This window comes from Vipera berus, assembly GCF_964194415.1.
Source record: "Vipera berus genome assembly, chromosome: 9".
In the NCBI taxonomy this organism is placed as follows: Eukaryota; Metazoa; Chordata; class Lepidosauria; order Squamata; family Viperidae; genus Vipera; species Vipera berus.
The window spans coordinates 1,035,399-1,059,395 of NC_138212.1; the positions used below are offsets into that span (position 1 = coordinate 1,035,399).

The 23,997-nt window shown below is 55.2% G+C and overlaps 3 protein-coding genes across 3 annotated transcripts; 1 reads left to right on the forward strand and 2 right to left on the reverse strand.

Moving 5' to 3' along the window:
- Positions 1-438: 438 nt before the first annotated feature.
- ZFP36 (ZFP36 ring finger protein) lies at positions 439-5,862 on the forward strand. Its single transcript, XM_081334602.1, has 2 exons — positions 439-574; positions 3,003-5,862. The coding sequence occupies exons 1-2, from the start codon at positions 539-541 to the stop codon at positions 4,020-4,022; spliced, it is 1,056 nt and encodes a 351-aa protein (XP_081190728.1). The 5' UTR covers positions 439-538; the 3' UTR covers positions 4,023-5,862.
- Positions 5,863-16,140: 10,278 nt separating this feature from the next.
- Positions 16,141-16,629, reverse strand: LOC308671972 (transmembrane protein 229B-like; the record flags this gene model as incomplete). Its single annotated transcript, XM_081334509.1, has 1 exon — positions 16,141-16,629. The coding sequence occupies one exon, from the start codon at positions 16,627-16,629 to the stop codon at positions 16,141-16,143; it is 489 nt and encodes a 162-aa protein (XP_081190635.1).
- Positions 16,630-21,294: 4,665 nt separating this feature from the next.
- On the reverse strand, positions 21,295-23,614 carry LOC308672012 (transmembrane protein 229B-like; the record flags this gene model as incomplete). Its single annotated transcript, XM_081334548.1, has 2 exons — positions 23,532-23,614; positions 21,295-21,791 (listed from the first exon to the last, which is right to left on the reverse strand). Exon 2 carries the CDS (start codon positions 21,784-21,786, stop codon positions 21,295-21,297), a length of 492 nt encoding a protein of 163 aa, XP_081190674.1. The 5' UTR covers positions 21,787-21,791; positions 23,532-23,614.
- Positions 23,615-23,997: the final 383 nt, after the last annotated feature.

Below are 23,997 nucleotides of genomic sequence, written 5' to 3' on the forward strand. Positions count from 1 at the left end.
AACACGAGCTGCTTGGTGGGAGGCTGAACCGACAGACCTCGGCAACCTCGACCCCAGGGTCACCTTCAGCAGCCCCCAAAGAGTCCGAGGCGGCATCTGGACCTCTGCCCAGCAGGCCGGCCTCCCACTGGCCCTCAGGATGCATTCGGGGCTCGCACAAGCCTGGGCCGGACAGCAACCCTCCCCACCTCCTGGCAACCTATATTAGAGAGGTAACCCTGAGGTCATCTAGCCCACCCTCTGCCCAGGGCAGGAATCCTCAGACCGTCCCAGGCAGCCCTCCCCCTCCCCCAGCCCCTAGTCGAGCAAGGTAACAAGCTACAGTGTCCCGGAGAGCGACTGACCGCCGCAACGCAGCGCCCTGGTGAGGCAGCGCGGAGGATGGGGCCACCCCACTCCCGCCCCGGAGGAGGAGGAGGAGGAGCAGGAGGAGGAGGAGGAGGAGGGCGGGGCCGGGTCGTATATCTAGGGCCGCCGGCCGCCGCGCCTCAGTCGTCCAGGGCTGCTTTCCGCGAGCGGAGCACGACCAGGCGCCACCATGAGCTCCATTCTGGACGTCCGGAACCTCTACCAGGTGAGAGCCCGGCCTCCTTCCAGGGCTCCGTCGCCCCGCGGCCGCCGGGAGGAGGACCGGCCGCTTCGCCTGCTTCGGGCTCCGCTTTTGGGCAGCCGGTGCCAGCTCGCTTCCTGCCCGCCGCTGCTTGCGCGGATCCTCCGCGCGGCCGTCCCGGCCAGGGGAGGAGCGCGGCTCGGGGTCTCGACCGGGAGCTCCCGGGCAGCCTTCGCAGGCCGGCGCGGCCTCTGGCGGACCCCCCGGCGACCCCGCCTGAAACCTCCCTTTCAAGTCCCCCCTTCGGGGCGTTCTCAAGAAACAGACGCTTCTTTCGAAGGGGCCGCTGAAGCCCAAACGGGGGGCGAGGGGACCGGGTGGGGGCCAAACCAGCCCTGTCGAAGCCCTGCTGGCTGAGAATCGCGGGCTTTGTAGTCCTCCGTATTGTGGGGTGGGGAGGGGGTCCTGACACCCGATAGGTGGGGAATAGGGCTGGGAAGGAGCGGCGGTCCCCGACCCCTGTCTTCTGGAAAAGAAGGATGTGTGGGTGGGAAATTGCCGGGCTTTGACAGCGTGCGGATCCCCGGGGGGGGGACAGCTTGAAACACCCCCCCCCAAGCCCCTTTGGCCAAGGCCGAGGCGCTCCCTTCTTTCCTCCCCAGTTGGGGAGGAGAAAAACAGGAAGCGCGGCGCTGGCTCCGTTCGGCTTTTTTTCTAGGTCAAGAATTACGTCGCTGCCGCTGCGGCTTCTCCCCGCCCCGGATCGGGACTTCGCGGGCAGATCGGGCGCAGCCTGCGGGGTTGGGGGGGGGGGGACGCGGACCGACTTCGCAGCCTCTCCCGAGCGCCAAGCCCCCTTTTTCAATCGGTGGGCCAAAAAAATGTAGCCCCCGAAGGACCTCCAGTTTCGTACGCTGTGTGTGTGTGTGGGTGGGGTGGGGTGGGGTGGGGTGGGGTGGGAGAGCAAGGACCCCTACCCAGTCTCGCACCTCTCGGGGCTTCGGGCGGGGGGAGTAGAAAGGCTTTTTCTGCTGAGACCCTTTCAGGATCCAGGGATGCTGGTGATCTGGTATTCCAGAGACGGCAGATTTTATAAGAGATTCTCTTTCGATCTCCTGCTGGAAAAAAACAGTGGGGATCCCACTGTTGATCCGATATGGGGCGAGAACTTGGGGGGTGTCAATGTAGGGGGGGTCGGTTAAAGCAGGAAGAACGCGGTGGGTCCGTGTGGGGCTTCCTGTAATGGTAGCTTTTGCGCGCTGTTGTGAGTCTTCCCTCCGTCTCCTTGCAGCGTTTCACCTCCGTTGTCAAATCTGGGTATTTTGGCCTTGTTTTTGTGCGGCCGGTTCTCCCTCGAACTGCGCCCCACAAATAGCGGCGTTGGGCGAAACGCAGCCGACGCAGCTTTTCTAAACCACCTTAAAAATAAATCCAGGCAACCTTCAGGTTTAGATGTCTTTAAACCGGGTTTAAGATTTCTCCAGGAAGTTGGTAGCGTTAAGGATGTTGTCGGTTTCGACACTCACTCGGATGGCCCTGGTGTGTGTGTATATATACACAGACATATTTTCCACCCTGTGCACGTTTGTGCAAGGTGGGAAAGCACCCAGCAAGTCGGTTTTGTTGTCAAACAGGATTTTTGAACGACGAGTGTCTTTGATTTGAGAGGGGGCGAAGAGTTTGGCCTTCAGTTGAAAAGCGAATTTATCGCGGTGGAAAGAGATTTTTTTTAGGCTGCATAAAGTGGAGGGGCGCAGAATATTTCTTGCGGGCCGGCTGGGGTCAGTGCAAGAAGGCCCCCAGACGCGTAGAAGGGTTTTCGGCCATCTGCTGTTATATCCCTGACGCCTGTCGGAGGTGGAAGTTTTTATGCCCCCGTGCCCCCCCCCTCGCCCCGTCCCCTCTGGTTTAGAGTCACCACCCAGCAGCTGTTCCCCTCCGCAGCTCTCCGCAGGCCACAAGTCTCTTTAAAAATAACTCCAGCCCAGCCCACCTGGACTATATTAAGGCCGCTGACGTCACACTCATACACAACGCTTGTCACCGACCGACACTGGCTTCGTTCTGAGCTTCCCTGTCAGCCGCCGCCTTCTGGCCGGGGTTTGGGGGGGGGGGGCTCACCGGACAAGAACTTGTGGAAATCCCAAGCCCGGTCGTCCCAAGGGAGGGGCCCCTGGCTTAGGACGGAGGCCGGTGGCCCCCTGCTTTGGTCAGTTTCAGGGTCTTGAGGCTTGGAAGGGGGGGTTGGGGGCACTGCCCCCTCCCCCCAGCAGGCGGCTTTTCTCTGCAAAGGTGGCCCAAGAGTGGCGCGCGCTCTTTGCCAGTTTCTCCCGAGGGAGAGATCCTGAGCCTGTGGATGGGGCCGGGCTGGACTTCTGCGCAATTCAAGGCTGGCCAAAGTGGGGGCCTTTGCGGGGTCTCTAACCTCTCCTTCTCCTCCCCCCCTCCGCAGAACCTGCTCAACCTCTCGCTGAGCGAAGAGCTGGACGCGCCCGCCTCCGCCTTCTCCTGCGGCCGCTCGGCCTGCTCCTCCTCCGACCCGGCGCTGCCCAGCTGCGGGGACTCGGCGCTGTGGCCCCTGCGCAGCCCCTGGAGCCCCCAGGGCGAGCAGCCGCGGCCCCCGTTGCGCCCGGATCGCTCGGTCAGCCTGATCGAGGGCAAGGGCCAGCCGCTGCCGCCCCCGCCGGGCTTCCCCCCGCTCAAGCCGCCCGGCGGCGCGCTGCCCACCCCGTCGTCCCGCTACAAGACGGAGCTGTGCCGCACCTTCAGCGAGAGCGGCCGCTGCAAGTACGGCGCCAAGTGCCAGTTCGCCCACGGCGCGGCCGAGCTGCGCTCCGTCAGCCGCCACCCCAAGTACAAGACGGAGCTGTGCCACAAGTTCTACCTGCACGGCGAGTGTCCCTACGGCGCCCGCTGCCACTTCATCCACCTGCCCGAGGAGGCGCAGCTCTTCGGCAGCGCCGGCGGGGCCGCCCCGCAGCTCCTCCGCCAGAGCGTCAGCTTCTCCGGGGTGCCCGCCGCCCGCCGCGCCTCCCCGCTGCCCGGCCTGCCCGACCCGGCCTCCTTCGCCCGGGCGCCCTCGGCGTCGCCCCCGCCCGCCTGCGCCGAGCTCCTGTCGCCGGCCCTCGAGCACCTGAGCCTGGACCCGCTGGGCCTGCTCTCGCCCTTCGGGGACTCGCTGGCCGGGCCCCCCCTCGGCGGCGGCTGCTGCTCCTGCCGCTGCGGGAAGTCGGCCGGCCTGGGCAGCTCGCCGCAGGGCCCCCGGGACTTCTTCTCGCCGGCCCCCGGCACGCCCCCGTCGGCCCTGCCCAGGACCCCCTCCTCCAACTCGCTCTCGGACCCCGACTGCTACAGCAGCTCCAGCAGCCTCAGCGGCTCCGAGTCGCCGGTTTTCGATCAGCACCCCGTCGGCGGGCCGGCGGGGACCCCTCACCGCCTGCCCATCTTCAACCGGCTTTCGGTCTCGGAATGAGGGCCGGACGGGACTGTCCCGAGCTCGCTGTCGATTGCCACGGAGGGGCTGCCCTCTGGATGGGATTCCCTTGGAGGGGGAGGGCCCCCAAAGCCCTCCCCCTCCCAGCCTGAACTGATGCCAGCTGCTTTTCAGGGCTTCGCCTGCTCTTGAAGTCCTCCTCTTGCCCGTTCTTTTTTGGGGGGGCGGGGGGGCACAGTGCTTTTCCTGCCTCCCATCTGCCGGCCTTCCTGCCCTCACCAGGCCTGGGCAACGGGGTTCCGGATGATGGCAGTTTCCCCTTCACAGCTAGTGCCTTAAGCAGAATCTGCATCAGACATCAGATTGAGCAGTTAGGCAGAGGTGGGCCAGGTCCTTCCCCCCCTCCCTCCCCCCCTCCTCAGGAGTGCCTTATGGCAGCGCATGTCTGTTGGGGAGTCAGACAGTGGGGTCTTTTAACTGTCTCAAAAATCCCCTTTCAGGGAGCCAGGAAACCAAGGTGGGGGTGTCAACTGAATTTCCCCCCTGTCTTTGGCTGGGCTGAGCTGAGAGGGACAGCGGGGTGGATCCGCCTCACCCCCTTGGGGCAGTTCCCTTCCCCCCCTCCCATTAAGAAATTCAACTGTAAGGAGATAGTTCCCTTTTTAGGAATCACCTCCTCACCCCAACCTGGAAAAAATCTAGAGAAGTTCAAACAGAGGATTTTTCTTTGCCTGGTCACTTGAAGATGCTTGGACTTCAACTCCCAGAATTCCAAAGCTGGCTGAGGAATTCTGGGAGTTGGTCCAACCAAGTGAGGGGAGATTGAGAAACGCTGTTCTAACACCTGAGCATTATGCTAAAGGTTAACTGCCGCAGGGAGAGAAAAAAGTGTACTTGTATGTAGCAGTTTTAATTCTTTTTTTAAAATTTTCCTCCAGTGGTAAGGAGGAAAAAACCTCACACCACGGAAACCAGATCAAGCTGGGGGAAAAAGACTCAGATGGCATCCTGGTGGCTGTTAATGTATTTTGTTTTTCTTTAAAAAAACATGCTTTATACTGTGAATATTCTCTCCTTATCTAGTCCTCCAGCAAGAATAGGTTGAGAATTAAGGAGAGGTGCTGAGTTTTGTCTTTTTTTTTATCCCCCCATATCGTGCCCTCTGGAGCTTTTGAAATAAAGGCAGGGCAGTCACGCTTTCCCCTCGGAGTGCTCTGAAGCCCAAGAAGTGTGCATCCCCTTGGTGAAAGAGACCGGTGGTTTCCTCTCTTCCCAAATTCCTCTGCCGGCTGTACAGGTGTGAAATTCTTCCCTACTGGAAAATTTGAATCTGATCGACATGCGTCTCCAACCCACCTCATGGTTCCAATGGGGTGAAATTCATATTAAGCTGAATCTTGGATTGATCAAAAACAAAGTCCGGCCGCAATTGCTCGTCCCTGTTCCACAGGAAACTCAGATCTGCACTAAACTGGATGTCCAGTGTTCCAAATTGACGAATCCCAGACTTTCTACTTCCTTCCTCGGTCACCCAAGGAAATTCTTAGCCCACTCTCCAGTTCCATGAAATTCAGCCTTTGGGAATTCTGCTCCTTCATCCCCATGTAGGGGAGGACTTGGAGCTGGCCAACCAGATGCCAAATGTTCTCGGCCAGCATCAGGAATGAAACTGGCAGGAAGTTTATTTTTAGTGTCCACAAAGCCCAGTGCCCACAGCGCCGAAAACGGTGTGCTGTTGCTTTAACCTCGGTTAAAGTAGACATTTTGCACTGATGGAGACCAGTTGGGGAGGGAAGCGGGAGGAAGGAAGCCTTTTGTTTCTAAGCTTATGTCGATGCTGGTCACACTTGCGTGTCATTTTTTGGTGGGTGTTGTTGTTTTTAAAAATCCTCAAATGTTTACTTTGTAATAAGGCAATAACCAAAACCAAACTATTTATAGAGTCTATTTATTCAAAAATTTTATATTGTATTTATCTTTTTTGTAATATTCCAGAATAATATATATATATATAATATCTATATATTTTTGTGTGTGAATTACGAAGCAAATGAGATTCTGCTACGATTTTAAAATGGTTCCAAATGCTAGCTTTTTTTCTCTGCTGGAAAAAGAGACTTTGCTACTTCTTTTCCGAATCTCCAAAAGATAATGGTGCAACCAATACCCAGTTAATAATAAATCCGAGGATCAGAAAATCTTGTCTGCTCGTGTCTATGCTTGTTTAGAAAATCTTAAACAATAATTTCCTAATTCAATCAAACAGAACAGAGCTGTAAGGGACCTCGAGCATCTTCTAGTGTCCAGCCCACTGCTCAAGCAGGCGACCTTATACCAATTCAGACAAATGGCTTTCCAGTCTCTCCTTAAAAGCTTCCAGTGAGGGAGCACCCACAATTTTTGGTGGCAAACACTTCCACTGGTTAACTGTTCTCCCTGTCAGGAAATTTCTCCTTAATTCCAGATTGCTTATTGCCTTGTTTCCAACCATTGTTTCTTGTCCTGCTTTCAAAGAAAATGTCCCCCCTCTTCTTTGGGGCAGCCCCTCAAATACTGGAATGCTGCTATCATGTCTCCCCTATTTCTTCTTTTCTTTAGACTAGTCACTAGCCAAACCAAAGTCCTGCAGTTGTTCTTCATATGTTTTCGTCTCCTTTAACCATCTTAGTTGCTCTTCTCTGCACTTTTTCCAAAGTCTCAACTTTGTAACTTTTGTAACATGGTGACCAAACCTGGATGCAATATATTCCAGCTGTGGCCTTCCTAAGGTTTTACAAAGCAATGCTAATACTTCAGAAAGAAACTTCAGTCAAGGAGAGCATGTGTCACGTTCAGGTGGGATTTAAATCCTGAGCACATCGGATGCCTCAAGGAGGAAAAAAAAGTAGGGGAAGGGAATAAATCAAGGGACACGCCCTAAAGGGAATGGAGGAATGGGGAGGGTTGGGGAACTCCAGTCTTAGGTGAACCAGGAATTGAAAAAAGGACCAGATCTTTCTCCATCGGTTTGGCTGCCAAGACTCTCGGCTTGCATAGAAAAGAGACACGTCACAACATCTCCCAGTAAAAATAAAACAGCTGCTGAGCTGCGAGCTGCAGTAATAAGCAGTTGGGTTTGGCACCCGATGCCTCCTGCGTCAGCAGCTCTCAAGGCAAGCAGGGTGTGGCGGAGCACATTCCTGCACCCGGTGTAATGCCAGCTGACGGGCGCCTGAGGAGGAACACCCATATTAGGGTGCCTGGACTAGGAGAACCTGTTGGTTGGCTTTTCTGGCTGCTATGACTCCCTGCTGGGTGGGCCTCCAAGGTGGCACCTCCTGGGCACAGTGCCTTGTGGCTTGCCAAGTAAACAAATCAGGAGCACACCCTGGAAACAGCTGAGTTCCAGGGTGTTCCTTTTTCGCTTTTCAAGTCCTGCAGTACGCAGCGGGCAAAACCCATCCAGACGAGGCCCAAAGCTGTTTTTGAGCATTATGGATGTTTGTCTACCTTTGGTTTTCTTTTATGCGCTCCATCGTTGGAGGTTTCCAAGAAAAGACTAGACAGTCATTCGTCCCCAGGCTGACCAATGGCTTCTGTCCCCCCAGCAGAAGGAAGTTATGGAAAGCCAACCTAGAATTAAGGAGAAATTTCCTAACAGTGAGAACAATTCACCAGGGGAACGGTTTTTTTCCAGGAGTAGTGGGTGCTCCATCACTGGAGGTCTTTGAGAAGAGATGGGAAAGCTATTTGTGTGGAACGGCATAGGGAAGGGGTGTCCAAACTTGGCAACTTTAAGGTTGGGGACTTCAGGTCCCAGAACCTCTGGAGGCAAGCGGCTCCAGTAATTAATTAGCTGAATGACAGTGTTGGGAGGGACCTGGAAGCCTTCTAGTCCAACCCCCTACTCAAGCAGGAGACCCCGTACTATGTCAGACAAATGGCTGTCCAGTCTCTTCTTTAAAATCTCCAGTGATGGAGCACCCACAAGTTCTGGAGGGAAGCCGTTCCACTGGTTTAATTGTCCTCCCTGTCAGGAAATTTCTCCTTAGTTCCAGGTTGCTTCTCTCCTTGATGAGTTTCCATCCGTTGCTTCTGGCCTTTGGATAATAGGTTGATCCCACAGTTAGTATGGTTTGCAGCAAAGGAGAAGCCCCAAAGCAAGCAGATCGCACTTACATTTCAACATGATGTTAGCTGGAGACACAGCTGGGATTTCAAGATGGGATTTCACAATTTATACAAATCAAGCTGAGCTTGGAATGTCACGTTGGCCAACGTGTCCTCCTCCACCCTGCTCTGAGCTAATTTCCCAGCATGCTGAAGACAGACACAGTGTAGGAGGGATGATGGGAAATGAGAAGAGTTGGGTTGCCTCAATTTCCTCCTTGAGGGAGATCAAGGCGTCATCAGGGATGGGCCAGACCAGCACGAGAAACGAAGAGTTGGCTGGGCTGGGCTGGGCGTTCACCTGCAAATGGATGGAAGGATACTAGTGGAGAGAGCCGGTAAGGCATCCTAGGCCTCACCTGGCTCAGGTAGGACTCCCAAATCCAACCCTTCAGGTCTTCTACCTGAGCCAGGGGGGGAGGTCAGAAGCAGCCTTGGGAGCTGGAGTCAAGCTCTTCTCCAAAGCGCCCGAAGGCAGGACGAGAAGCAACGGAGGGAAACTCATCAAGGAGAGAAGCAACCTGGGACCCAGGAGGAACTTCCTGATGGGGAAAATAATCAACCAGTGGAACAGCTGGCCACCAGAAGTTACAAGGGCTTTATCACCAGGGCTTTTTTTCTCATAGAACGCTCAGAACGGAGTTCCGGCACCTTTTTTGGATGGAACCTTGTAGGGTAGGCAAGGCGGGTTGTATGACGTGTGTGAGTTCCGGCACCTTTTTCTTTTACAAAAGAAGCACTGTTTATCACTGCAGGCTTTCAAGAAGAGACTGGACAACCATTTGTCTGAATTGGTCGAGGGTCTCCTGCCCGGGCAGGGGGTTGGACTAGAAGACTTCCAAGGTTCCTTCCAACTCCGTGATTCTGTTAAGTGCACAAGTCTTAAAGTTGCCAAGGTTGGACACCCCTGTTCCAATCTAGAGTTTGTTCTGGAGTTCCCTCTGAAGGCGTCCTGCATCTTCAGAGCCCCCCCTCTGCCCCCCCTGCAACGTCCTTTCAAAGGAGGAGGTCTTGGGCACACGGGGTCTGTGTGTGTGTATGCATGTGTGGCTGAGCTCACACATCGCACGCAGCCACAATGCGGTTGGTTTGCTTGACGGGACAGGCCAACCAGCTATTGTGGCTTACAGGCTGTTATTTGTGGCTTAATGCATTGAGTTAATCCGTCACATTGTGGTATTCTGGGCGTTTAGTGGCGGAGACAATAATGGCTTTGCATGACGTGGGAAACGGAATCTGCAGCTCGGCTTGACCTGGTTTGGCAGCCTTGCAGACAGATTAACCCGTGCCTGGCTCTCCTGACTGGGGAGCCCACTTCCTCCTCCAGACGGCTGCCCTGCCGATTCGGAACCTCACAACACAGAATAATAAGGCTGGAAGGGACCTTAGAGGTCTTCTAGTCCAACCCCCTGCTCGAGCAGGAGAACCTTTACAAGTAGTCCTTGACTTATGACTGTTTAGTGACCATTCAAAGTTACAGCAACACTGGGAAAAGCAACTCATGACCATTTTTCACACTTACGACCGTTGCAGCATCCCTGCGGTCACATGATCAAAATTCAGACGCTTGCCAACCTAACTCGTATTTATGACGGTCATGGCGTCCAGGGGTCACGTGAGATTCAAGGTACTGGTAACAGTGTTTAAAGCCCTTCATGGCATGGGGCCGGAGTACCTTAGGGAACATCTGCTGCCGGCATCAAGCTCCCTGCGCCCTGTGCGTTCCCACAGAGAGGGCCTCCTCAGGGTGCCACCGATCAGAGAATGTCGATTGGTGGCCCCCAGGGGGAGATCCTTCTCTGTGGGCGCTCCGGAGCTGTGGAATCAGTTGCCGGTAGAGCTCCGGATGGCGCCCGATCTTCGCTCCTTTCGTCGCGATCTCAAGACGTTTCTGTTTGTTCAAGCCGGCCTAGCCTGATGGGGATTGGTGGGGGTTTTTTAATTTTGTGCTTTAATTTTAACTTGGTGTTTTAGAATTTTATTCCAACTGTTTTAATATGGGCAATTATTTAATCTTGTTTTAACGTTTGTATTTGTATTTTATTCTGCCCTGTGAACCGCCCTGAGTCCTCAGGGAGAAGGGCGGTATATAAATATTATTAAATTAAAATTAAATTAAATCCCCTTTTGCGACCTTCCGACAAGCAAAGTCAACGGGGAAGCCTCTTACTAACTTATTAACTGCAGTGATTCACTTAACAGCCGTAGCAAGAATGGTCGTAAAATGGGGCAAAGCTCACTTGACCAATGTCTCACTTGGCAGCAGAAATTTTGGGCTCAGTTGTGGTTGTAAGCCGAGGACCTGCTTTCCAAATGAAAAGCAAACACTGCAGAGATCCTGGCTTGGAGTAATGTCTGAATTGGCCAGAGATTTGCTCAGCTGCCGTGAATTCAGAGCTGGAACCAACATTTCCTTCTTCTGCAAAGCAGAGTTTAAGGCAGGCCCAGGTCTTAGGCAGGAAACGGTGGAGCAGCACACAGCACACCATCTTTATTTCAAGCTGGGCTGGGGGGGTGTTGACAGGGTGTGCTGGAGAGGAAAGATGGGGGCGGTGGGGAGGGGGTGTCACTTGCGACCGGGCCTCTGCCTTCGATCAACATGTCTGGAGAGGCCCCCGTGGCACGTTTCGTTCCCAGCCCTGAAGTGGAACCTGTTTTTGCACATAGCGGATGTGTGTGTGTGTTGCAACCACAAAGCAAGCCAATTGCATCAAAGTTTGAAAAATATGTGAGCTGCCCAAACGGAAAGGGTGGGGAACACTGCAGAGCTATTGGTCCCTCCCCCATTTGGTGCAGAAACCTCACAGCTTCGCCCAGGTGGACTCCAACTTAACAACCACAACTCAAATTTCCATTCCTGAGCCCGACTATACAGGTTTTGTTTTTTGCACAGGTTGCTAAGCGAGTCACTGCAGTTGTTAAGCAAAGCACACGGGGGCTAAGCAAATCCCCCGTTGGTTTTGCTTGTCACAATTGACTGGGAAGATGGAAATGGCAATCACAGGCCCTGGGGGGGGCGCTTCAGCTGTCGTAAATAGGTGCTGGTTGCTGGGTGCCCGAATTTTGATCATGTGACCCCGGGGATGCTGCAACAGTTGTAACTTGGAGGACTGGTCATACATCCCTTTTTTCAGTATAAATGGGATTAAAATAAAAAAAAAATAAATGAATGTAAGTTGAGGACTACCTGTAGAAAGCAGACTCAGCCTGTCCTTGGGGGTCTGCCTGGGCCCCTGGAAGCCCAGCTTTGCCCTAGCTCAGAGGTCTTCAAACTTGGCAACTTTAAGGCTTGTGGACTTCAACTCCCAGAATTCCTCAGCCAGGCTGAGGAATTCTGGGAGTTGAAGTCCACAAGCCTTAAAGTTGCCAAGTTTGAAGACCCCTGAGCTAGGTGCTTATTATTCCCAGGGGTCTTCGGTTTCCAGCCCAGCCAAGGCTCCACATTCCAGCCTTAAAGCGATGAGGCCTTGAGGCTGACCCGGAAATCCAGCCTGCTGGCTGCAAAGCGGGAGGAGGGCACAGGGATTAGCACCAGTCCCACCAGGCTCGCAGGCTGTGCCAAGGCGGGCTGGCCGCCAGCCCTGGAGCAGGAGGGGGGGCACGGGGATGGAGACCAGCCGGCCAAGTCAGCACCGCTGCCTTCCGGCCCTTTGAGGAATCTAGAAGTGGATCAAGAAAGGGGAGGGGGGAGCCAGGCTCTCCAAAGCAAACAGCTGGAATGCTGCTGCAGCTGCTGCTTGACGAGACACGTCCCAGGACTGGCGTCCTGCTTGGCAGCAGCCGGACCCTTGCAGACTGGCCCTGGGGGGGGGCAAGGGCAGGGTGCTGCCAGGAAGAGGAGGGAGGAGAAAAATAATAAGAAAAGGAAGAGGAAGAGGAAGAAGAGGAGGAAGAAAGAGGAAGAAGGAAGCAGAAGAAGGAAGTATTCTTTGTATATGCTTTTGTTTTGCTTTCTTTTTTAAAATCTTTTTGCACCTCTCTTTCTCTCTTCTTTAGCTTTGACCAATACTTCGGATTATACATGACCCCGACAGGGCTGGGACCACCCACCAAGCCGCCAGAAAGCCAACAACCAGGCTGGGTTAAGGCAGCTGAGGGTCTCCCACTGAGGTCACTGCAGGAAGCTGGGTGCACGTCAACCCCGTCCCCCCAGCTGCTGGCATTGCCACCCTCCGCCGGGAGATGGGTTTTGCGGGCGTTAGAAAACCCCAGAGGGGGCTGGGAGGGCAGGGCTGGTCTTGGGCAAGAGACCCACGGCTCCAATTTTGCTGAGGCCGCTTGAGCAATCTTTGAAATTCAGCCGCCAGCCTTCTGGAAATCTTCCCCAGGCCTTTGTGCAACAGGGGTGATATATTTAGCCTGGTGCTTCCGGGATTGGTGGGTTGTTTTTTTTCAGCTGGATTTCTGCTAAAGGGAGATGGGGGGCACAAAGGGAAGGGTGATTGCAGGCGGATTTCATGGTGCAGCAAAAAGCAAGATTTTTTGCTTCTCAGATTGATTTACAGCAAGAGGAGAGGAGAGAGAAGAGAAGAGATTCTTTATTTGGCCAAGTGTGATGAGACACACAAGGAATTTGTCTCCGGTGCAGAAGCTCTCAATGTCTGGATCTCTTCTGAATTTCTCATCTGAACTTGGGGTGTCAATGGGGTGACTTGTGAGTTGTGAAGCTTCCCCTATGGACCCCCCCCAAGAAACCAGCCTGGGTCTTTCTTCTGGGATAGTTGGCAACCCAAGCAAGTAGTCCTCGCTCTATGACCACAACGGGGGACCAGAATTTCCATTGTTAACAAGGCCATTGTTAAGCGAGTTGCACCCAATTTAGGCAAATTGCGGCAGTCGTTAAGTGAACTGTGTGGTTGTCAAGAGAATCTGGATTTCCCCAGAGATTTTCCTTGTGGGAGGCTGGCTGGGAAGCTCCCGAATGGGGGCCAACACGACCCCCAGAAATGCCGGCTAAGCATCCGAATGTTGACCTCCTGACCACGGGGACACTGCCACCATCGTAAGTGTGAAAAGCGGTCGCAAGTCACTTTTTTCAGTGCCATTGTGACTTCGGTCACTAAATGAACTGTTGAAAGTCGAGGACTGCCTATCCCGTGCCCCTCCTCAACCAACTAGACAGTCACTTGTCTGAGATGGCATAGGTTCTCCTGCTTAAGCGGGGGGGGGGGGCTGGACTAGAAGACCTCCAAGGCCCCTTCCAGCTCTATTCTATTATTGTTATTGTAAGAGCAGTGTCTCCTTGGAGACAGGCTTTTGTTTGTACAAGGACAAGTGTGTTCACACAAACTTCCAGCCGCAGAGCTACCCCCCCCCCCCGGCTGTGGTCCCCCTTTCTGCCCTTCGGCTGCCTTGTTCGTGCAGAGGAAGCCTCGCCACTCTCGGCTTTCGGTTTCCTCCCCGTCCTGACAGCAATCAATGGAAACCGCTCCCGTGCAGACGGTCACAGCGCATCGTCACACACACACACACACACACACACACACACACACACGCTCCCCGATGAGCACAGCCGCAACAGTGGAACAAACTGTTCTGACCTGGGAGGATTAAAAGAGAGACCGAAAAGGAAAGAAAGGGACCGCCCAGGGCAGACACAGGCCCGGTCTGGGAGCCCCTCCCTCCTTCCCTGCCCGCCGTGCACGGAGCGCATGGCTGCCGCCCCCACCTGGCACCAAGGCCAGCCTCTCAGCCCCTGACGCGCTCCCCCGCACAAGGACCCGGCTTACTAAATAAATTGCCACTGGCAGGGTTTGCTGAGCAGTAGTCCTCGTCTTACAACCACTCACTTAGTGACTGAAGTTGCAAAGGCATTGACTTGGCTTAATGTTAGGAAGGGAGGCCATCAGGAGATCCGAAGTGGAGAACTGAAGAGGAAAAAAAGAAAAAAAAACACGCTGAAAGAAGAGAAATCTTTCAACTTACAGTGGCACCCCGATGTCATCAGGAGTCCAAAACGAACCCTCTGTTGCTCGTGGCTGGTTTTATGGCAGATTGCTCACATGTTGGTCAATAGTACAGGATTTGCATCTGTTTCCTGCCTCAGCAAATGCCACGCTTTAAAGCAGGGTTTTGCCAAACTGGGCAACTTTTAGATATTTGGACTTCAGCTCCCAGAATTCCCCAGCCAATGTTGCGGCTGGGGAATTCTGGGGATTGAAATCCACACACGCTGGCTGGGGAATTCTGGGTTAGTCACAGCTTAAGATGGCCCAGTATGAAAAAAACCCACAACTTTTAAGCAACCGGCCCTCTTCTGCCCTGAAGTCAGGCTGAGGAAGGCCAAGCAACTGGCTCTCCGCCAGCCTTTTCTCACCTCCAGATGGCGCTGCAGAGAGGCTGCTGCAGAGACTGCACCTCGGCACTAGATGGCGCCACGCACTTTCCAAATGAAAGCCATTCATCTCATAAACCAACATTCGCGCACCGGCTCCGGATCTCAGAGCCAAGATCTTTTGACGGGTTAGCCGAAGTTTGACAGCTTCCCTCCCAAAGCGAATCAAATGTCCGAACTGACCGAGATCCCAGGGCGTGAAGCTAAACTTAGCCTCCCAATTAAGTGGCTGTGGGAACACAACCGCAGCCTGCTGGTCAACAAGACGTGTCTTTGTGCAGCAGGGAAAACTCGGAAACGTGACGCCTTCGGAAAGTCCCGGGTGTCCAGGGATTACGGGTAGGGAAAGGGGGCGAGGGGAGCCAAACGGGCAGAATTTCCCGGCTGGGTCGGGAGGAGGCAGATGCGGCTGCTTTCAATGGCCTCTCCCTCCTCATCCCGTCAGAATTTGGGGGGAGGGGGTGGTTTTGGGGCGGGGTTGTCTTTGGCTGCATATTTCCCCCTTGGCTGCAGCAGAAAGCCTTTTCCACGGGGACCCCTGCTCCCTGGCCAATTTGGGGAGAGGGCGAGACCTTTACAGGATCGATAGCCGCTGCCTCCAAAGGAGGGTCTGGGGGCTTGGCTTTGGCGGAGGGGCAGAGCTGAGCCCTCCCAGGGCTGGAAGACCCCCGGGGCGGCGTCCCGTTGACGGGCTGCTCTCCCGCCTGGCTAGAGCCGCCTGCCCCTCCCGCGGGGGACCAAGCCAGCAGGGCAAATTGGGGAGGGGGAGGCAAGGATGGGCGCCTGCGTGTCAGGGAGGAGCCCCCTCTTCGGTTAGCTCGCGTCCTTCTGGGCTCTTCACACGTGTCCCGAGCCGAGGCTGCGCTGCCGGGCGAGGCCGGCGGGGGAGCCCCTCCTTCGGGGCGGGGGGCGCAGCTTGGGCCGAGGTCACCGCCGAAGAGCCCCGCGTCTCCCGGCACCGAGCGGCGAGCCTTCCCCGCCTGCACGAGGCGGGCCCTCCTCCCGGCCTCCCGTTCGGACGACCCGGCCTTCCAGAGCCACCAGCCCGAGTGCCTCTCAGCGCCCACAGCAGCCGTCGTTTATTGGGTTTGCGTGCCGCGCGGCTCCCAGGGAGAGCTGGAGGGGCTGCGAAGGGCGGCGGGTCCCTTTTTGCCCTCCGGAGAAGGAGAGAAGAGGCGGCCTTCGCCTTCCAGCGTCGCCCTTTGCTGGCTCCGTTTCCTGTGGATGAGGGAATTGAATTCCGAATTTCCACTTCTTGTTCTCCTTCCGTTTTAATTCTCCCGCTTGAGCAGAGGCTGGACTAGAAGACCTCCAAGGTCCCTTCCGACTCAGCCGCTCTTTTAAAAACCGGATCCGTGCCTCACGTGGCATCACAAAGCCGACCCCGAAGCACGGTCGCAACTCCTGTTGGCATCTGGAGCCTCTGCCTTCTCCCTGTGGAGCTTCCCGGGCCTTTGTCCAGCAGCCAGTCTTCACAACAATCTTGTACGGTAGGTCAAAGCAAGGCTGACTTAACTTCCCCTGCCCAGGTCCAGCTGCAGCCCCTCCCCCGCCCGGCAGACACGTCCAGCGGCCTGTGGCCGGGCCTGGAGAACAGGAGCTGGCAGGAGCAGGCGGCATACGAGGCCGGGCACTGCCAGGCGCTCCCTCGCTTTCCCGCCCGGCGCGCTGCGGTCAGTCGTGGGTCAGCTCGAACTTGGGGAGGGGGCGCTGCTTGGGTTTCCAGACCGGGCCCAGGCGCAGGCGCAGGGTGGGGGCGACGACCAGCCTCTCGAGCAGGAGGGCCCCCACGAACCAGAGCAGGCCGTGCTCCAGGGCCACCAGGCCCATGAAGTTGTAGCGCAGGTGGCCGTGGTCCCAGGGACAGGCGCCCAGGCAGCAGCGCAGCAGGTAGCCGGTGGCGAACTGCCAGAGGTAGATGCAGCCGGTGTAGAGGACACAGCGGGTCAGCAGGCAGCAGTCCCCCCGCAGCTGCAGGTAGATGGCCTCCATGCCCAGCCCGCAGCTCCCGTAGGCCAGGAGGGAGCAGGCGCTGAGGGGCCCCCGGAAGACCCAGTCCTGGTCCAGGATAAGCACCACGAAAAGGATCTCGCACAGGTAGCCATGGATGGCGTAGATGTAGGAGCGGCAGAGCAGGCTCAGCGGTTCCCCGGCGCCCTCCATGGCGGGTGAGCTGCAGGCCGGGAGAAAAGAGCAGGTGGGAATTGGCACCTCCAGGGGAAAAACACACACACACACACACACACACACACACACACACAAACACAAACACACACACAAACACACACACAGTCTGCCAAGTTGGCTGGGGAATTCTGGGAGTTGAAGTCCAGTGGTCTTAAAGTAGCCACAGTTGGACAGCCCTGCACCGAATGCTTAGCCGATGTTCCTAACTTTGGACAGGGAGATGGGCGACATGTCAATGTGAGGGCCACAGTTCTCTGGTCTGCTGAGGTTCACCAGCCTTCATGAGGACTAGGCGCTTACCCTTATTTTTCCTTCTGGTGAAAAACAGGTCTTGCCAGCAGAAGGAAGGGAGAGAAGACCAGGCAAATATATTGTCCCCGCCCCCGTAACCTTCTCTTCCTTCCCTTTACTCCTTGCATGCTTTCAAATTCACGTTTGTTTGCATCTTGAGGGCTAGAAGCGTGGATCTTTTTTTGTTTTGAAACCATGACAAAATTCTTGGGAGGTGAGGTGAAGGAGCGAGATAAGAGGTCTGCAGATCCCCTGTGGGTTGGTTTTACCAGCTAAGGCTGCGGTGCAGCTCAGACCGCTCAGACCGGTTCCTCCACCTTCTGCAGCGAAGCAAAAGATTGCAAGCTTAATCTGGCCCCAAATTTGCCTTTTGCAATTTTGTTCCTCACAACAGCCCATTTGGACCCCGCAGGGCAGTATTCCCCCTGCGGGAAGAAAGGTCTCATGGTAGAGAGCCCCTGTACACAGAGGCTCCACCAGCTCCTTTAAAACCCCTTACAGTGGCAGCAAAGTTATTACTATCCCATTACTTCTGGTGGTATCTCTGTCCACCACTGCCTTTTCTCCAGCTGTTGAAGGTGGCATGCAGGGGTTAGGCTGGGTTGAGGGAGAGTGACCGGATCCAATGTCATCACTAAGGGGGTGGGGGGGCTTGAACCCAGTAGAGCGCTGCCACCCCCCACACTGTCCCCATTGTCGAAATGACCTCCTTGCCCAGATTTACAACTGCCTTAAAAACAGGCAGAGGACTTTGCGTTTCCATATCTGATGCTTTGATGCTTATATTGTAAACCTTCGGAGCGATAAGTGGCCGGAGCCTCCGGGATTCAGAAGGGGGGGCTCTGCGTGGGCAGCACAATCATTCCATCATCCTCAGCCGGGATGGGATGGCCATAGGAAAGGGAGAGCCTGGGGAACTGCAGCTGAACCCTACCAGCACCCCCCCCCCTGCCCCTGTGCTTCCCCTGCCCTCCAGCCTCTCCCTCCCTCTCTATTCTCTCCCTCCCCTTTCCTTTCCTTTCCTTTCCTTTCCTTTCCTTTCCTTTCCTTTCCTTTCCTTTCCTTTCCTTTCCTTCCCTTCCCTTCCCTTCCCTCTCTCTCTCTCTTCTAGGCCTGCCAGTGGCACCCAGCAGCCTGGCACCTAAACTGCCTTTCTAAGGGGAAAGCTGGGGGGCTGAGTCAGGTGCCAGGCTTGCTCCCCCCCCCCGTGTCAGCAGCAGTGTGAGCGACTTACCCTCCTAACGGTGCCTGTTCGGTGCCCAGGCTGCCCTCCACGGCTGGCGCTTTGGAAAGATTGGGCCAGCAAGCCGGGAAGCACCTCCAGCAGCCTCTATCCCCATCGGGAGGGGAAGGATGCCTAGTGGTTGGAGCCACAAACAAGGGAACTCCTATTTACACCCCCAGCTTAGTAGGTGAGTCACTTCCTCTTGCTGAGGCCTCAGTTTCTCCATTGTTGTGGCAGGTTAGTTAGAGCCGTGGCTCTCCTTTGAAGTCAAGCGGAAGAGGAGGAGGAGGAGGAGGGGGTCTCCTTGCGCAGTTTGGATCCACAGCGTCCTCCAGAAATACAGGTGGTCCTCAACGTACCACCACAATTGAGCCCAAAATGTATGTGGCTAAGTGAGACATTACGACCTTTCTTACCACGGTTGCTAACTGAATCACTTCAGCTGTTAAATTAGGAAGTCAGTTGTTAAGCACCGGGCCCGTTTACATGACCTTCAACACGGACAAAAGTGCCAGGAATGTAGCCCTCTTCCCCGCTGGATCCCATCTCTCCCAACCTAGCTTGTCCATCTGCCCTTCCCACACCGGCTCCCCCTTCCCGGCCAGTTTCCCCTTCCTGGCAGTGGCTCTCCTGCCATCTGGCATGCAGTGCCCCGGAGGGGCCAGGAATAAAGAGGCTTGGAGCATGTGCAGAGTAGATTCCTCTCCATTCCATGCACAATCACTCTGAGCAAGGAGGTTTTTGGGGGAGGTCAGGCTGAAAGCAGCCCCCACCCCAGGAGGAATTGAGCCAACTCAAACTGTCCACCGAGGAGGAGGAGGGGGGGAACGCCCCCACGTTAAACTGTGGATCCCTTCTCTGGATGCCTCTTGGCCAGCACTCCCACAGAGAGATCGCTCCATCCTTCTTTGCAGATCGCCCACACATCTGGGTCAGGCTCAAGTGAGCCAATTGAAGGCTTTATGATTATCCACGGCTGACACCCACTGGAACGTCCGGTTAATACAGCAGCTTCCAATCTGATTTCATCCAATCAAAGTTTTATTACAGGGCTGCAGTCTGCTTCCCCCCCCCCACACACACACACACTGTGTCCAGAAGAGATAAAGGTGAAAAGCTAAGACGCTAAAAGAGAACCAGGACAACTTTTCAGAAGCAAGGAGAGGGAATGTTGAGAAGCACAGAATTGTGCAGTCCAGAAAGATCTACAGATAGTCCTCGAGTTACAGCAGTTTGTTTAGCGACCATTGGTAGTTACAACAGCACTGAAAAAGGTGACTTATGACTGCTTTTCACACTTACGACTGTTGCAGCATCCTTGTGGTCACGTGATCAAAATTCAGACATGTGGCGACTGACTCATATTTATGACGGTCGCAGTGTCCCAGGGTGAGGTGATCCCCTTTTGCGACCTTCTGACTAGCAAAGTCAATGGGGAAGCCGGATTCACTTAACGACCATGTTACCAGGTGCCTTTCTCCTGTTCCATGGAAGGGGGGGAGGCTCCGCGGGTCTCTTGGGCAGGGATGGGGGGTTCTTTCCTGGATAGGAAGAGGACGTGGGTCTTCTGGGAAGAAATGGGGTGGTGTCCCCCAGGCAGAAACAGGGAGGGTCTCCTGGGCAGGAGCAAAGATTGGGTCCCCCAGGCAGAAACGGGGAGGGGTCTCTTGGGCAGAAATTTATTTAGTTTTGGGACTTATATGCCGCCCTATCTCCCGAAGGACTCAGGGTGGCTGACAACAATAAAATACAATAATACGAATGTTAAAAAAGATTAAACTAACAAGCCCCAATGATAAAATGATAAAATATTAAAAATATTCTACTTAAAAATCCCTATCGTCAGTCTAGGTCAGCCTGATGGAAGAGAAATGTTCTAAGGCCGCGGCGAAAGGACCGGAGATCCGGGGCCATCCGGAGCTCAAGGGGAAGTTGATTCCACAGGGCCGGCGCTCCCACAGAGAAGGCCCTCCCCCTGGGGGTCGCCAGCCGACATTGTCTGGCGGACGGCACCCTGAGGAGGCCCTCTCTGTGTGAGCGCACCGGGCGATGGGAGGTCGTTCCTGGCAGCAGACGGTCCTGCAAATATCCCGGGCCTAGGCCATGTAGGGCTTTGAAGGTAAGTACCAACACCTTAAATCTCACCCAGAGGACAACTGGTAACCAATGCAGCTCAATGGGGTGCAACTGGTGCACCAGGCGAACCTGGGCAAATGCCCCCCTGGCCACAACTCCTATATGATCTTCAAAACTGAGTCGTGTTTCCAGGAGGACGCCTAAGTTGCGCGCCCTATCAACGGGAGGTAACACCTCTCCTCCCATAACCAAAGATGGAACCTCTTGGACTAAACGAGATGCCGGTACGTAAAGCCACTCTTGGCCGGGTTGAGCTGGAGACTGTTCTTCCCCATCCAGATTCGTACTGCTTCCAGGCAGCGGGACATCACATCGAGGGCATCACTGGGTTGGTTCGGGGTGGAGATGAAAAGCTGGGTATCATCAGCATATTGATGATACCTCACCCCGAAACCACGGATGATCTCACCCAGCGGCTTCACATAGATGTTGAACAGGAGGGGGCGAGGGTACCGACCCCTGAGGCACCCCACAACTAAGGGGCCTAGGGGCTGACCTCTGCCCCCCTGCTAACACCGTCTGCGAACGAACGGCCCAAGAGGTAGGAGGAGAACCACCGTAAAACGGTGCCTCCCACTCCCAACCCCCCAAGATGTCGCAGCAAGATACCATGGTCGATGGTATCAAAAGCCGCTGAGAGATCTAATAGGACCAGGACAGAGGAATAACCCCTATCCTGGGCCCGCCAGAGATCATCCACCAGTGCGACCAATGCCGTCTCCGTGCTGTACCCGGGCCTGAAACCCAATTGGTACGGATCCAGATACTCAGTTTCCTCCAGGACCAAAGGGAGCTGCCGTGCCACCACACTCTCAACAACCTTCGCAAGAAAGCGAAGGTTGGAGACAGGACGAAAATTATTTAAAATAGCTGGATCCAAGGCAGGTTTCTTGAGGAGGGGCCTCACCACCGCCTCCTTCAAGGCGGCAGGGAAGCACCCCTCACTCAAGGAAGCATTGATAACTGCCAGGCTCTCCCCCCTCCTCATCTCAGTCCTCTTTAAGCGCAAAGGCGGGGCGGACCCAGTGGGGCTTCCCCGCACCCTCCACCCGGAGCCGGAGCACGTTGCGGATGACGAGGGTCTCCAGCAGTATCGAGCCCAGGTACCAGAAGCCCCCGTACTCCAGCGTGACCAGCCCCAGCAGGTTGTAGCGGAAGTGGCTGTAGTCCCAGGGACAGGCGCCCGCCCGGTGCAGCAGGTAGCCCGTGGCGAACTCCCACAGGTAGATGATGGCGGTGTAGAGGGCGGCGCGGGCGGGCAGGCGGCAGCGGTCCCGCAGGCGCAGGTAGAGGCGCTCCAGGGCCAGCCCGCAAGTGCCATAGATGAGGGGCGCCCACAGGCTGCTCCCCCCACGGAGGCGCCAGTCCTGGGCCAGCGCAAAGTCCCAGGCGGCCGTGAACAGCATCTCCGCCAGGTAGCCGTGCAGCGCGTACAGGTACCAGCGGCCCAGCCCGCTCAGCGGCTCCGCGGGGCTCCCCATGGCTCCTGCAGAGGGGGGAGGGGAGAAGAAGGACAGGGGTGAGGCGTTTCCGCAACTTCCCACCATACAGGGAGACCTCGAGGTACGACCACAACTGAACAAAGGAATTCTGTCGTTAAGCCAGGCGGCTTTTAAGCAAGTTTTGCCTCATTTTACGACCTTTCTCGCCTTACTGGTTAAAGTTGCAGTTACTGCAGTTGGGAACGTGGCTGTTAAGTGAATCCGGCTTCCCTGTTGAGTTGGCTTGTCGGAGGGTCGCGAAAGGGGATCACATGACCCCAGGAGACGCTGTGACCGTCATAAGTAGGAGTCCGCTGCCAACCGTCTAAATTTTGATCACGTGACCGTGGGGAGGCTGCAGTGGTCGTAAGTGTGAGAAAAACAGCCATAAGTCACGTTTTTCTGGGCCGTTGTAATTTTGAACGGTCACTAAGCAAACTGTTGTAAGTCGAGGACTCATTTGTTTAGTGGCCAAAGTTACAACCGCATTGAAAAAGTGATTAATGACCCTTTTCACATTTTGCATAGTCAGAATTCAGGCACTTGGCAACTGGCTCGTATTTGCGACCTTCCCAGCTGGCTTCCGACGAGCAAAGTCAGTGAGGGAAGATGGGTTCACTTAATGACCATGAGGCTCAGTGGACAACTGGAGTGATTCGCTTAACAACTGTGGCAAAAATGGAGCAAAACTCATTCAGCAACCGCCTGGCTTAGCAACAGAATTTTGGGGTTCAGTTCTGGTCATAAGTTGAGGACTGCTGTAGTTCATTAATCAGACCCGCTCAGGGGTGCCGAGCGACGGACCAGGTTTGCCCTTTCGCCCCTTTCTTTTCACCTGCACAACAACACAGCAAGGTAGGCTCAGCTCAGAGTGCTGGTTGGACCCCTGCCCTGTTTGTGAGCTGGGATTCATTTTTTTGGGGGGGCTGCTTCTAAACCACCCCAAACCTTTGTAGAGAGGGCAGGATTCAGCAGGGACTGTCCGTCAGCTGTGCTTTTTTATTATTTATTTAGATAATCTTTATTGTCATTTTTTACTGTGGGACAATGGCACAGATTAAAAATGAAATGTAGTTGCTTGCTCTCAAAAGTGTATTCATACATAACACACATTTATACATACTACATACAACATATGTATAGACCTACACCCTTCCATATTTATTAAATTTATATGTCGCTCATGGCTGTATCGGGGACCCTGGGAGACTTACAGCGTGATAAAAACAAGACTATAAAACGGGGTGTCCAACCTCGCCCCCTTTAAGATCTGTGGACCAGCTCCCAGAATTCCCCAGTCCACAGAGACCGCCCGTTACAAAACATTGAAACGATAAGTACAACATTAGAATTAACAGAAAATTAGCTGAGATGGAGCCAGTACACAACGGGGTGGGCCATAAACACCGCCAGAATGGTGCTTCCCCAATCCCCATCTGGGCCCCAGACTGCTTCTTCAGACCTTCCTGGGAGGGTCTCCATCATCCTGCCCCCTCCCACCCACCCCTCCTCAGGAGTTAGCATCTGGAGACTCGGCCTTCAGCAGGTTTTTTCCCCCCGGAAATTGTTCTCACCCTTCACAAACCACCTGAGCCAGGCCTGTTCAGGCATCTTGTGGCAGGGAGTTCCATCTGCCCACTAGGGCTCCTGGTCAGCTTCTTCCCAGGAGCAGCCAAAGAGCCAAACAGCCTCCAGCCCCACAACCTGCTCTCTCTTCTGCGCCTCCAACCGTACAAATTCCTTACCTCCCAGGGATGCTACAGTCTCTGGTTGTGTTGACAGACCCGCAAACGACTCAGGAGTCTGAAAAGGAGGACCGCCACACTGCCACCGCCCTGGAATGAGAGGTCTTCCTGTGAGTAAAGCAGCAACCAGCTTTGTTTTGGGGCGGAGAGGTCTCCGGAGCCTCCCTGGTCCCACAGAGCCGGTCCTATACCCTGCTTGGTGGGTGAGTCATCTCGTTGGGGCCTCCGTTTCTCCATCCCTGAAGACACGACAGTCACCTGAAGCTCACCTGGTGAGGCTGGGCTGGCTCAGCCGGATGCAGGAAGCATCCGTCTTGCCTTTCATCTCAGGCTGGTAACCTCCAGGGATGGAGCACCCACAAATAGTTGTAGACCGATTTGCAAATAATTTGGCAAAGCCACCGAGTGTCCTGCTTAAAGCCCAGCTCGCCGAGCACGGTGCCACAGAAGTCCTGGTGCTATTTGG